This window comes from Taudactylus pleione, unplaced genomic scaffold (genome assembly GCF_031769625.1).
Source record: "Taudactylus pleione unplaced genomic scaffold, aTauple2 ptg000333l, whole genome shotgun sequence".
Classification (NCBI taxonomy): domain Eukaryota; kingdom Metazoa; phylum Chordata; class Amphibia; order Anura; family Myobatrachidae; genus Taudactylus; species Taudactylus pleione.
The window spans coordinates 9,777,205-9,793,123 of record NW_028284734.1 but is presented as its reverse complement, the minus strand read 5'-3'; the positions used below and the strand labels follow the sequence as shown (position 1 = coordinate 9,793,123).

Below are 15,919 nucleotides of genomic sequence, written 5' to 3'. Positions count from 1 at the left end.
TATTACATGGTGAGAACTTTTAACTTCTTTCTATTGTGTGGGAATCGCACGATGCTATATAATAGCATCGCCGTATGTACTTATAATGGGCGAGATTCACTAAAATGGCGCTGGGCGGCCAGTCGCAAAATGGCGTCTCATTGCCATTCGCAAAAATGGCGTTGTGCAGATTTAATTTTACACCGATCCTGTCTCAGCCAATTATCCGACTTCGACAGTCCACCCTTTCATTGCAAACAACATGCTATCATACTTTGATTTTAAAATTAATTTAGGTTTACGTTATGACATATTATTTAATGTTATATTATGGGATGGCACAAGGTGATTCTTAAACCATCAATAATGTGTCTCTAGGAGGGGACATAAAACTACCCTTATACACACCGCGGATCTTGGAAGATCATGGGAAAGATGTGGGGATGCACCAATCCTATAAAGAAAGTCTTGGCGGGGTATAGGGACTTACATTATGTAAGATGTTTTAAAATTACGTTTTAATAATACATTTTATGCATGTCTAAATCTTATACATTATACGATGGTACATTCTAGTCCAGGGTTGTAATGCAGTCCTACATTTACCTCAGTATTCATATTGTTACTACTGACCACCATCATAATTTCATTCCTTTGATTCACCTTATCTTTACATTTTCCACATTTCAACACAGTAGGAACACACCTGACACATAAGCCAATTACTATGATGACAACCAGTATGAGGATCAGGAGTTTACCTATGCTCGCAATCATTTCCTGGACCCATTATCCTAGACCTGAGAACCATTTCACTGGGTTCAACCATGAAACCCACTCCTCTACCTTCTCTTCTACTTCAGCCACTGAAGCAGTATGGTTCTTTCGAAATTCCCATTTTAACTGCAGAATATCGTCCATCTTCCTGTCTATTACCTCCTTGGCATCGCTGGTATCATTTGTAATGTAAGTGAAACACTTTACTCCAAATTGGGTGGCCAAAGTTACGCAATACCCTCCAGTGACAGCTGTTAAAGAATTTAAGACTAGTCTGTGTTGCACCAATTCTTTCTTGTACGCTTGCAATTCCCTACCTGTATACCTGAATGTGTCATCATACATCTCTGTGATATTATCTATTAATTTAGCGGATATGTCTATCTAAAATTTAGCGTACCCCGAGCGATCCTGGTGGGATCCAATGCTACCAAAACTTGAAAGCTAGTTGTCTCACTAATTAACTGTGTGGCCTTATGCACGCCACCAGGTATCATATTTTTGTCTCTGTGTTCATACTGTGTGTGAAGATATGGTGATGTTGTGTCTTTATGAATTCCAAGCATTTCACCATGTGTAAGGGTCATAACTTCTGGAATTACTCTTCCCAAATAACACAAACCTTCGGAACTCGGAGAGAGCCACTTATACGCTTTCCTTCCACATATAAAATATACATCATCGGGGAGAACATAATGAATAGTAAACATCATTATCGTCTTACACATCTCCCTGGCAAGTGATCCTACTTCAGGTTATCCCATTTGACTCATACAAGTTTCTCGTTGTAATATCTTGGCACAATACCTTTCTGGAACCATACCAATCATTTCTTTGGTGGAACTCAGTGTATATTTATACCGGTAGTGTCTTCCACTCGACCTAATTGTGTGTAACAGTTCATAATTCATAGGCTCATGGTCAGCTCTTTGTGAGAAGGTCTTCGTCTGATTATTCCCAGTCACCTTCCAACTTTCTGGATCATTGGAGTTGGTGATGTTTAAACATAAAAGTGATTTATCTACTTGGTACTGGTGGAGTTTAAAATGGGGTGGTTTGGTATTAAGAAATTTTCCATCTAGTGCATGCCCTCTCTGTGATTCTAAAATTTCAGAGACATTTAATAGGAATGGCACTAATCCTACATTATGCTGTCCTTGAAGTACGTGGGAGCACACCCAACAATCAATTTGGTTCAAAATTTTGCCCACCATGGTGTGATAGTCCTCAAAAGGATACCCATCCCAATATTGATTAAACTTAGGTTGACACCGTTGGATGCAATTCTCATCAAATACGGACCCATAGAACTCACACATACAATAATCCTCAGACGATAAACCTTCACACTGTCTCCGAGTATCCAAAATAGCAGATCTCTTAACAGTTACTGTACTAAGATTGGTCAGACACTCCCCTGATAGGCATAGCACTCCTCCTCTCAACTCCACTCCATCAATACTGCCATTAGCTCCCATCTCCTCCATCGGTCTCCCGTCACAGAAACCAGAAATCCCCAAACAAACCAGGATGATGGAAACTCTGGAAGAGAATACAAAAATTAGCACAGCAGACCAGTCCATTGCCGTAGCAAGGACCTGCAAATTTCTTTAGTTCAGATATCTCACTGCAACCTTTTAACTCTCCCGGAAAAACAAGCTCGCGATCAACAGGACCACGTTATCTGCCTCGTCTCCGCCCTGTTTCTCCACCGGTTGGTTGATCTTTTTACAGTGAGTGGAATGGACCCAGGTATCTCTCTCCGCCACCTTCAATGAGGTTGTACTCGTCAGTAACTCCTGATACGGACCTTCCCACCGATCTGTCAAACAACCTGAATGCAAGAAATTTCTGATCATAACAAATTCTCCAGGTTCAACATCATAACAGTTTGTTTCAGGCACATCATGGGAAAACAATTTCAGTTTCTGTTGTTGCTGTTTTAACTGTTTACTCATTGATATAAGATACCTTACAGTTACCTCGTTGTTGCTTTTCAAATCTTCCTGCGGACTTATAATCAAATGAAGTTGTCTACCAAACAGTATTTCAAAAGGGGACAGATTTAGAGGGGGTCTAGGAGTGGTCCTTATGCTATGTAGGACCAACGGTAGTGTTTCTGGCAATCCTAGTCCAGTTTCTGCCATGATCTTACTTAATTTATTTTTAATAGTACCGTTCATCCTCTCCACCTTGGCACTGGCTTGCGGTCGGTAGGGGGTATGAAGTCGACTATTAATACCCATCAGTTTACACATTTTGGAAAACATTACCTGTGAAATGGGTACCCGTGTCACTCTCAATAATTTCAGGGATACCGTATCTGCATACAAACTCTTGAACAATTTTTTTGGCAGTAAACGCAGCAGTATTAGTGGCAGCTGGATATGCCTCAACCCAATTGGAAAATACATCAGTGCACACCAATACATACTTGAGATTCCTGCAGGGTGGTAATTGGATGAAATCAATTTGTATTACCTGGAAAGGTCCATCAGTCAGAGGAATGTGGGATGGTTCGGTAGGGATCGTTTTTCCAAAGTTTTTCCTCAAGCAGGTCAGACAGGACATTGATCTCATCTCTGCTTGAGAAGAAAAACCTGGTGTGCAGCAGTATGCTCACCAATTTGCACATACCTTGTTTTCCCAAATGAGTAAGACCATGCGCTGCCTCAGCCAGGCTTAGGTAGTATGCCTTGGGAGCCACTGGCTTACCTTGTCCATCTCTCCAGAGTCCAGAAGACTCTTGCCCACATCCCTTGGACCTCCAGGCTGCCTTTTCCTGGGTAGAACACAAGTTTTGCATCTCAATTAATTTCAGCATGTCAATTATTTGAAAAGTCATAATTTGTTCAGTTGGTACATTCATTTTTAACCCTACTGCCCATTTTGCAGCTTCATCTGCCCTGTTGTTGCCCAGTGACACCGGATCATCCTGAAATGTATGGGCTTTACACTTTATTACTGCCACTGCCTTTGGCAATTGGATTGCTGTTAATAGTCCTTTTATATGTTTGGAATGTGCAATTGGTGTGCCTGCTGCTGTCATAAACTTTCTCAGATGCCACAGGGCACCGAAATCGTGTACTACCCCGAAGGCGTACCTAGAGTCAGTGTAGATATTAGCAGATTTACCTTCCGCTAATTTGCACGCTCTCTTTAGTGCCACCAGTTCCGCCACTTGGGCTGAGTGTGGTGGGCCTAATGGTTCGGTTTCCATGATGTCTTCGTCATTTACCACAACATAACCTGTACATAACTCTCCAGTGTCAATTTTGCTATGACAACTCCCATCTGTGTAAAATGTCACATCTACATTTTCTAAAGGTGTATCCAGTATGTCAGGTCTTGCAGTAAAGGTTTGATTCAGATATTCTATACAATCATGTGCATCAATATACCTGCAGAACTCACCTGTCGCCAACGGCTCACCTCTCTCCACCCTTTGTGCATCTTGTTGCACATATGGTAAATACGTAGCTGGATTTAACGTACTGCACCTTTTTATGGTGATGTTTGCAGGTGCTATTAAGGCCAGTTCCCATTTTGTGAACCTAGCTGAGGAGACATGTCTGGTTTGGGCAGAGTTAAGCAGAGCAGATACAGCATGGGGGTATAGACAATCATATCATGGCCTAGTACCACATCCTCACTTTTACTGACCAATAGAGCAGTCGCTGCTACACTTCTTAAACACGTTGGGAGTGATCTTGCCACAGTGTCCAATTGTGCACTGTAGTATGCTACGGGCCTACTGGCATCACCATGTTTTTGTGTGAGGACACCTGCTGCACAACCATCGGCTTCCGTACAATACAAATCAAAAGGTTTTTCATAATCTGGTATTCCCAATGCAGGTGCTCTTGTCAGACTATCCTTAAGATTAAGGAAAGCCTGCTCTGTTTCCTCTGTGGGTATGACATGATCGGGCTTTGAGGAAGAGACTAAGGACCTCATTCAGAGGCGGTCGCACGGAGCGATTGGACGTAGCGAGCGATGTTTTTTTCAACTGCGCATGCATGTACCTGGCAGTGCACGTGCGCAAGCCTGTCTTCCCGACCGCAATCCTCTTGCTCGCTAGTCACTACGAGGTCGTAGCTGTAATTGACATTTCGTGCCGTTTGTGGGTGGTTACAGGGGAAGGTGCTTGTGAACGGGGGTGTGGTGGTGCGCACGCAGGCGTGGTTGACGTTAAAAAGGGTGTTTTAAGGGTGTGCATATATTACTGAGCGAGTCATCACATACGTCATCTCACTGCAATAACGACGCTACTGCTCGCAGAGCTAAGGGTAGCCCAGGGTCTACCTTAAGCATTGCGAGTGCTGGCGATGGTTACTACCTCAACCGATGTTTGTAGGCAATTAACAATGTAACAGGTGTTAATCATGCTGACGTAGGTTGCCACATGCGACCAACTCTGAATTAGGCCATAGAGATAGGTGTGCTTTCATTGTTGTGGGTGTTTCCATGCATACGATGTGCTTTGCGACTGAGCGCTCGTTTTGCATATTCTCTGTCACTTTGGGTGCGACCGATCGCTCCCGAGCGACCGCCTCTGAATGAGGTCCTAAGTCCTGTAATGGCAAGGCCAAAATAGAAAAACCTGGGATCCACATTCCCAAGGAGGTACGAATTGGCTGTTGATTCTGCGGCAGTGTCATGTTCTGTATGGCCTGGATTCTGTCAATTGTGAGATGTCGTAACCCCTGGGTTAGGCAATGTCCCAAGTATTTAACCCTGGACTGGCATGGCTGTAGTTTGTCCTTAGCAACCTTGTGCCCTGTTTGTGAGAGATGAATAAATAACAGTTTAGTATCATTTAAACATGACATAAACGAAGCAGAACATAACAATAAATCATCCACATATTGTATTAGAACAGATCCATTGGTAGGTTGAAAAGACTGTAAACAGTCGTGTATACCCTGGGAGAAGATACTGTGGCTATGAAACCCTGGGGAAATCGTGTCCATGTGTATTATACACCCCTGTATGTAAAAGCGAATCGGTACTGACAGTCAGGATGAAGAGGTACAAAGAAAGCAGAACAGAGGTCAATGACAGTGAAATGGGTTGCATTTGGTGGGATCTGCATAAGAATGACAGCTGGATTTGGCACTACGGGAAATTGGCTCTCTACTACCTTATTAACCCCTCTAAGGTCTTGTACCAGCCTATAGCCTCTCCCACCACTCTTCTTTACAGGAAAGATGGGACTGTTGGCTACACTTACTGTACGGACTAAAATTCCCTGCTGTAATAATCGCTCAATTATGGGATAAACCCCTAATTCTACCTCCTGTTTTAATGGGTACTGGGGAATTTTAGGAGCTTGCCTACCACTTTTGATTTACCATTATGGGACTTACGTTTGCCATTAATCCAGTGTCCTGTCAATCCTTGGTCCAAAGTGAATCTGGAATTTGGGATAACATTTGATCTACCTGAGATGGATTTTTACCTGTATTAGTAGAGTGATACAGTATCCTTTGGGGAGCGTCCAATATATCCCTCACCTCGTGCGCAACTCTCTCTGGGATATCTAGGAATAAACCATCAGGGGTACCATATATGACACATCCCATCTTTCGAAGCTGGATAATTGGCTGAGACAAGATCAGCTTAAAATTAGATCGCAAAGACGCCATCTTGCGACAGGCCGCAAGACCCCATTTTAGAAAATGAGATCGCAAGACGCCATTTTGCGAGTGGCCGCCCCAAGCGCCATTTTAGGTAAACTCACACTTAAGTACATATGGCGATATTACTATTAGCATCATGCGATTGCATCTTTCACCATTTCTCATACACACATTAATACGCACAATTGCGCTGTTAACTAGTCGCATATTAGTGAATGCATAAGATCCTGTATGAAAACGCTGTTTATTAGCTTCATGTGCATGCATCTGCCCCAAGTTAACTAGCGCCTTTATATCAAACCCCAAATACTTACACAGTACATATTCACATAAAAGGTTTCATAAGCTTTAAAGTATAAGATTCAAGTTTGTTCATTTATTATAATTGCTGTGAAATAAAGGTTATTTTGTAGCTAAGGTTTAATACATGATAAGTAAGTCATGTTTGATATTATACTGATCTGCCCTCTTTCAACAGCATTCCGGTATCGTCGGTGTGAAGATCGCAACATGCATTCTCAACTTATGGACCACAGAGACTTAAAGCACCGAAATGTACATTATATGACCAACTGTTAGGATGTGCATGAGGCAGGAAACCAGAGACAACCAGTTGTTAGAGGCTGGACTGTGTCTATTTAAATCAACCTGTTAAATGCTCTGCAACAGATGCATCCTCCTTGGGAACCAATGGCATCAGCGACAAGCCTCTCTATTGTGTTGTCTATTTCTGGGGGGTATAAATATGTGTGCTCTGACCCTGGGTGTCTGGTCTTCTTGCTGAATGCTGATTGACAGGGGTTTCTTACTGATGCCTACATCTGGTCCAGAGTGCTGCGTATGTATAACTGTACTTGGGTCTGTATAATTCTTTGCGCTAAATTGTACTTAGATCATAGCGTGTAACTGACTGTACATTTACTTGAAATATCACTTTGTGCTTTGGAACCACAAGGTCTGGAGTCTTTATTTACTATATGACTGCGTACGCAAAATAGCGTCATCCTTAGAGGTTTATAGGCAGGATATTAGAAGGTATAGGCAGGAGTGTATAGAGGTTCTAATTCAATAGCCTTACATCTTACATAACAAATCCCTTACCAGTAATTTAGTAGGAGCCGCTGCTGCCAGGAGGAAAGAATGCCTGGAATGCAGTGGCCCGATAGTGACCTCTGTGGATTTTGTTAAAGGATAATGTTGCACTTTACCCATTACACCCATTGCTGGGACTGTTTCGCTGGTCACCTGTAAGTTAGCGGGAGATTTTATCACTGACCTGGTCGCCCCTGTGTCTACAAGAAAAGGATATTTAGTAGCAGCTACATCAACCATCATCACCGGTTCTTCCATAGTACTTCCCGTTAACCTGACTATCTGCAGACTACAGGTATGACCTGACCCCTAGCATTGACTCTCACCCTCCAATACAGCATTTACGGCTACAATTGGAGCTGGTGACTGCAGGAAATTCCCTGTACTCTGTGTATATCCCTTATGAGGATATCCAGGTACTCCCTGGTTAGGGGGTCCTGCCCTCTTCACCTTACAGCTCCTACTTATATGTCCCACTTGGTTGCAGTTGAAGCACCTTCGTGAGTAGGGTGGGTGAAAGGGTTGTTGTGTGGGTTGAGCAGTAGGGAAAGATTGTGGGTGTGGATAAGGAGTTTGTGGGTAATATGGTGGTTGTGGGTAGTATGGGTTTTTTGGCTGTGTGTGATAAGTGGGGTAGGGCTGTGTTTGTGGTGGCACAGGATTGGTGAGAACATGTAGTTGTACAGGTACAGGTGTGTCTGTTAGCTGTGATGTCACAGTCATTCCTTCTAGAGCTTGAATACTAATAGCCATTAGCTTCTCGCTCTGGGTCTCTTAAGGATTTTTTATCATGTTCAATAGCGGATTCTATGAGGTTGTCTACTGTGACTCCCCTCCAGCCAGGTAGTGAGGTCTGAACTTGGGTGTTTAGATTCTCTTTTAGACCATCCATAAGTACAGTGATGATCATTCCCCTGTGATGAGTGCTATCTTTAATATCCTCTAACCCAGTGTACTGGGTGATAGCCTGCAAAGCTCGGTAACAATAATCCTCTGCAGATTCACTCTTTTTGTTTTATGGTGAAAATTTTGCTCCAATTAACTATTACTGAAAAATATACACCCAACTGAGTTATAATGCGGGTAATGTTACCTTGGTTAATTTCGTCTGTTAAGGGAACATCTCCATCCAATACGCAATCCGTGATAAACTTTTTTACGTCTGTATTGCGTGGAAGACAAGCCCTTAACACCACTCGCCAATCTTTATTTTGTTTGGCTCGTGAGTACTACCCAAATTCTTTAAAACTCTTTGGCATTTGGCTAATTCTTTTTTAGGGTCAGGGAAATCATGTATTATGGAATTTAGCTCCGTTCTTGTCCAAGGACAATGCATTGCTACTTCCTTTGTGGGCACTACACCATTCGCATCCGCATTGCTACTTTTGACCTTGTTACCTGGCTGGGGGATTCAGTCTATTACTGCTACGTATATGGTTAACAACTTCATGTACGGGTGCAGGGGATGTTAACACTTCCTGTACTGTCACTGATGAAGATGGGGCCACCATTTGTGCTTGTTCTGATGCAGCATCTAACATGTGTACAGCATGGGAAATGGCAGACATAACAATAGGCTCATCATCCACATCATAAACATTTTCTTTGTGATTACTTAAGAGAGGGTACAAGTTACTTGTTAAATTTTTATGGGTTTTTACTACAACTGTACCTGCACCCCCATCCGCATAGGGCGGAGGTGGTGCGCTTGAGCCACTGGCAATACCTTCCACAACGCTACCTTGCTGCACGTGCGCGCCATTTCGCAGCGCGCACGCACCGCAGTTTAGCACTGCGGGTGCACTCTCCTGTAACGTGCTCGTGACGCTACTTTGCGTCACGTGCACACCTTTAAACCACGCATTCCCCTCATGGTGCCATAACTTTAAACACTCGTTATATTTTACCTTTTTCATTCGAGAACGCACCATACAGATACTATCTCGGACACTGTTCAATACCTCCTTATCAAAGCTACCAATTCTGGGGAAAGGTCTAACACTCCTCATCGTCATTTTAAACCATACATCACAGTACCTAGTTGCATAAGCACCGTACTTAGTATGCATAATATGCCGTGCCGATCCAAGCGGCGCTTCCAACAGCAGCACATTACCTAACTTCTCTACCGTTTGCTTGGCCCCCATTCTGGGAGAACCCTAAGCTTTTCAATACCTGCGGACGATATTAACAGGATGCGCCCACACACCCATGGAAGAATAACCAGGCTGCTTCCACGCACCTAATCCCTTTTCAACTGCTAGCATGTAGGCATTCCAATAACACCTACTCTTTTCAGTGATTTCGTCCACCCTCTACTCAGTTCACAATCACAATTTAGCCAAAACTATGCGGTTCAAATACAATGCTCAAATAACCCTAACTGGTCACTGAATACTGTAATCACACTGGGAGCCGAAACTACAACAAAGACAACAACTACACCTGCTTATGTGTATAGAACTGTATCTACTACCGAGCCACTAGGCCGACAACAGGCGCCTAGCACTTAAGGGTCCTACGATACCCTTAACTAGGGAACAAGTTACCCCTAACAAACAAATACTCACTATTACACACCCTTTTCCTGCGCAGAAAAAAATACACGTTTTCCCAGACTATGGCAACACTGATCAAGATGCTTACAACAATGCTATCAATGCACTCTCAACGGCTTCGTTCAAGACACGTGGCAGCACTTCCAGAAGTACGTATACGCTATTGTGCAACTAGTCGCATACACAATAATGCGACCACTACACAAAACGTATTATAACTTTTACGCTATAGTGCAACTGGTCGCATACACAATAGTGCGACTTCCCCTTTTTAACACACAAAAACTATCGAAGGAAAACAAAACTTTTTTCTCCCTCGTCCCTGGATTCTTAATCAGCGCTCCTAAAGCCACAATATCAGGTAGCGGACTCTCAGCAACAAAGTGGTAGCAGATTTCGAAGGCACAATGCTTTCCCCTGATATGGCGCTTGCACCTTTTTGCTGAGAGATCGCTACAGAGTGTTACCTAGTGACCGGTAGCGTGATTTCACATTGCGAGCCCCCAACTATCGATTCCTGCCTGTCTATCCCTTCTAACAATCTATTCCTGCCTATACATTCTAACAATATTCCTTCCTATACCTTCTAAATTTGTCACTATTCAGCGTTATAAGTCGCACAAGAAATAAATGCTTTCAGACTTTGAGTGTGGCTCCAAAGCACAAAAAGATATTATTCAATATAAAAAAACAGATGGTTACACGCTGTGATCTAAATACAATTAGCGCAAGTAAATCATACAGACCCAAGGTACAGTTGTTACATACGCACGCGCTCTGGACCCAGGTACCGGCATCAGCAATAGAAAACTCAGTCAACATCACAGCAAGAAGACTGAGGTCTGAGTTCAGAGAGCCCACATATATACTCTTTACAGAGATAGGCAATAAATAGACAAGTTTGGCATGATTCCATTGGTTCTTCTTAAAGGTGCTTCTATTACAGGATAGTTCATAGGTCAATTCAAATGGACACAAGTCAGCCTCCAACAGCCCTTTGTGTCCTTTTTCCCGCTGCATGTTAATCTAACCTGATAACATTACAGTGTACATTTTAATGTTTTAACTCTCTATAGTCCATAGTTTGCAGACGCATGTTGCGATCTTCTCACCGATGATACCGGAAATCTGTTGAGACACAGTGGATCAGTACAACACCAAACACGGTCTGCTTACCATGTACTAAACCTTAGATATCAAATAACCTTTATTTCACAACATTAATAATTACTGACTAAACCTTGAATATTACACTTTAATGCTATGGAACCTTTTATGTAAGTGTGCAGTGTGTAAGTATTGGGGAATTGAGAAAAGACGCTAGTTAGCGCTGTGCGACTATGTGTTTTGTGGATTACACCATGGTACGTGTTTTGCAGGGTTAATAATTTTATATGTTTTAATGACTGTCTGTATTTACATGGTGAGGACTTTTAACTTCTTTCTATTGCGTGGGAATCGCACGCCGCAAAATAATAGCATCGCCGTATGTACTTATAATGGGCGAGATTCACTAAAATGGCGTCTCATTGCCATTCGCAAAAATGGCGTCGCGCAGATTTAATTTTAAACCGATCCTGTCTCAGCCAATTATCCGGCTTAGACACTAGCATAGATTGTCAATAGCTCCACAATTTCATCTAATGCAATTACAGGTGGTTTTAGACAATGAACCTAACTTTTATTCAGCACGGGCCTTCTACTTAGGACACTGCAACAGCACTCTAATTTAGTCACATGGATGGTTGCAGTGTCAGAGAGGGATGTTAGTTGTGGTGTTAGAGAGCTGGCACACCCCAAAAGGTCACAGAGACAGATATGCTTCACTGTGGCCACAGCATATATCAACTAGATGTTACAAATTGCAGAATCCATTTTATTTGCTTTTTTTGCTGGACTCAGGAGGTTCATGAGTTGAAATATTAAACCTCTCCTTGTTACCCATGGTTACATGCACAGGAAAGCGATTCACTTTGACAACTATGAACTTGGAGAAAGAGAGAATGTTTGTCCTTCAGCTGATGCAAGTTCCATGTTCCTATCATCATCATTAACGTCATTTCAACCTTTTCTGCTCTTTATATCAAGGCCGTTCTGCATCCAGTAACAGGGAACATACATTTGCATCTGTTAGGAGACTCAATAATACATATAGTGTCAAGTGAATATGTACAGTCTTTCTTTTAGCATAATGGAATTCTCTGAATTAATCCCTGATGGAAGTATTGAAAGACAGAGCGTGAATAGAATGTTCAGGGTCAGAATTACTGTATTTGTGTCACTTCTCTCTAGACGCCAAACAGGAAATTCACATGAGTGCTCAGTCACTATAATGGGAACAGTAGACTCCTATATGGGCGAGATGCACTAAGCCTTGAGAAGTGATAAAGTGGAGAGTGATAAAGCTGTGTTTGAAAAATGGCAGTTAGGTGCTGATTGGTTGGTAATTTATCACACTCCACTTTATCACTTTTCAAGGCTTAGTGCATCTCCCCCATAGAGTAAAGAAAGGATAATATATAGTGCAGGGGAACTATATCCACAATATAATAGCACAAGGACAATCGGCATGAAACCCAAAAGTTCCTTTTTATTGAAATTCGGAAGTGAATGTGAGAAGAACTGTGCAGCAGATGGTTAGAGAGGCAGAAACAAGAGAAGGTTTTTAGGTACTTGTGTACTTTACGGACTCATTGCAGAGAGAACCCAAGTGTCCTACACTCATTATTATCAATCATGGTAATGCCTAAATCCCCTTCACGGAGAGGACCCTGATGTCATCAGCCAGTGTCCAGCGTCATACCCAGTGTCCAGCATCATTCCCTACCATTGAAGTGGGTATAGAGGGGGAATATAACCTTGTTGTGAGCGTAGCGAGCCACCGAACCCGAAGATTGGCAAGCGCAGCGAGCCCGCGAGGGGACAACTTCTTTAGTAATATTTTTTTTATAATTTTGTGCCTTAAAGCTTGTGTACATTGAACCATCAAAAATTTCACCATCTCAGTCAGGCTAAAAAAAAAATCTGTATTTCTGAATATTTGGATATGGGAGACTCAACCTGTACTAAATAACTTATAATACACTAGTGTCAATTTGGAACGTAATACTATTATGTATTAGGTTACCCATATTATCAGGTTTTCTACTTGCACTGACCTTTCTATACTTAGGTGACAATTGACATTACTGCTCAGTTAAATAGAAATATATATTTTACAGGAGTCATTACTTCCCAAAATAAGTGGTGACATAATTACTCCTGCAGCGGTCAGATCGGGAGGACAGGATCTGATGTGCTACACATGCTATCTCGGTCCCAACCTCCCAATCCCGTTGAAGACGTCTGAAGTCATCACACACAGCTAAAAATTGCTCACTGTGTACGGTTGCTGACCTTCAAAGCAGCAGATATTTTTCTGTACCCTTCCTCAGACTTGTGCCTCGACACAATCCTGTCTCGGAGGTCTACAGACAATTCCTTGGACTTCATGCTTGGTTTGTGCTCTGACATGCACTGTCAAATGTGGGACCATATATATAGATAGGTGTATGCCTTTCAGAATCATGTCCAATCAACTGAATTTACTGCAGGTAGACTCCAATTAAGCAGGAGGAACATCTCAAGGATGATCAGTGGAAACAGGATACACCTGAGCTCAATTTTGAGCTTCACGCAAAGGCTGTGAATACTTATGTACATGTGATTTCTTAGTTTTATTCTTAATTAAATTTGCAAAAATCTCAAAAAAACTTTTTACACATCGTCATTATGGGGTATTGTGTGTAGAATTTTGAGGACAAAAATGAATTTATTTCATTTTGGAATAAGGCTGTAACATAATAAAATGTGGAAAAAGTGAAGTGCTGTGAATACTTTCTGGATGCACCAGGCTGTTGTTAAAGTCCCTTTTGTGTATGTGCTTCCCATTCTTGTTACCGGGAAGTCACAGGAACTAGGCACTGACATCAAAGTGTGTTTTGTAGAAAAAGGAGAGGGTCAGTGGACTTTTATGGTGTGTATGCCGGAGCACAATGTACACCAGACCATAGGTACTTAGTATTCAGTAATATTCTTATGCTCACTAAATTCCACTGAAGGCAGAATTTTCAGATGTGTGGTGTGTCCAACTTTAACTAGGTTTATCAGATCAAGACATACATTTGGGCAAATATAAGTCCAGTGATGATCCAGAGTTTGTAAATGAGCCTTAGTAGTATTGACCCCTGTTAATAATGAATAGTATACTATGCCTCTGATAGACAGGGGGAGAGGACTCTGTTGGATGCTAATTTTAAAAAATCCTGGAGTTGCGGTGTCCATTCACTGATGGATATGAAAATATTATGCGTCATAATGTAGTAAGCAAAAGTCAAGAAGCCCATGACACTGGGGGTCATCCAAATGACAGTCACTAAGAAGACAGTAGCAGTTGGTGGAGATACACAGAAAGGCAGGAATGCAGATCTCAAGAAGGGTCAACCCCTGCTATTAGTACACTGATAAACTCAGACATGTCAGCACACTCTATTAGAACCATAGTATAGTAGCTGTGTGTAATAAAATACAGTCAAAGTGAATTCAGTACTTTTGATGAAAAGAGACATTAAAATAAACATTATGATTATTATTAATAATAATAAGTCTAGACAAAATCTCAAATGCACACTTCTCTAGTGCTGTGATGGTTAAAGGTCAACAGTGAAATATTAGCTATATTAAAAACTGACATTGGAATTCAGTGGTGCAGGCAGGATGGGTGGTTCTGAGTAATTAGAACCCCCCCAACCCCACACCACCCGCTACACTGACCTGGCAGCCCCCTCCCGGAGGGGGCTGCCAGAATGTCGGCAAGTATGGTAATACTGACACACCCTTTATCAGCCTCTCACAAGTGGTCTGACAATCAAGGCCGCCAGACAGAAGCCAGAAACCCGGGGCACATATTTTTCAAGGGTTTTTGTCTATATAGCTACTGTATTTTATAACATTTCTACCTATATTGCTTTGCACATGACAATAGCATGATTATTGTAATTTACCTATTCTGTATTTATTAGTCTAACTTGCAGGAGAGTGAAGAAAATATGTATATAGTTGGATACTGGTAAAGGGAAATAGCAGTGTGGATTATATTATTATTTTACCTTCATTACTTTTGTTGAGATGCCATCCAGTCGTCCACCCCAATGATAAAGTCACATCTGGGATAGATGAAGTAACCATCTGCAGAAATTCTCCAGCATCCACTGCCTTGGCGGTTCCTCCGGGCCCTGAGAGTATGTCAGCATTTATCCAAACAGGTTGCTCAATTTTATTTTTCATCGTATCCAAGATCTTCATGGAGGGTGACACAGCTTCCAAACTAAATAGGGGGCAGGGAATAATAAATATATAGGTCTACAGTCCTAAACCAGAGCAAATAACCAGAGGAAAATATGTATGGAATGTTATTTTCTCCATATCTGTACTAACAGAGAGACCATTTAGTTGAAATGAAAATGAAACTTTGCAGTCCTGAATATTTTATTTCTGATTAAATAAATGACAATACAATAAATGTTATCATAGTGGCACAGGGGCGTAACTAGGTATTTGAAGGACCTATAGCAAATGTTTGTAAGGGCCCCTATGTACCACCCAATGGTGAAAAAATATATAAGAAAACATAACTTTGACAAGGAAAAAGGATATTTATGTGCTTACCTGTTAAATCCTGTTCTTCTGGGCACCACACAGTTAACTTTGTCAGGCACAGCCCAAGCTCCTCCTTCCCCCTATATCCCACCCATAACAAGGAGGAGAAGAAGGAAGACCGGCACGCACTTAGGTTCAGGCACACAAAAGACAACCAAAAACAGAGCAAGCTCC

The 15,919-nt window shown here is 42.0% G+C and overlaps 1 protein-coding gene across 1 annotated transcript in view; it reads right to left on the bottom strand.

Moving 5' to 3' along the window:
• Positions 1-15,919, bottom strand: part of FAM151B (family with sequence similarity 151 member B) — a 67,836-nt gene that overhangs the window by 14,041 nt on the left and 37,876 nt on the right. Inside the window, exon 4 of the mRNA XM_088443783.1 lies at positions 15,196-15,413. Coding sequence (XP_088299909.1) covers positions 15,196-15,413 — 218 coding nt within the window. The remainder of the gene's footprint in view (positions 1-15,195; positions 15,414-15,919) is intronic.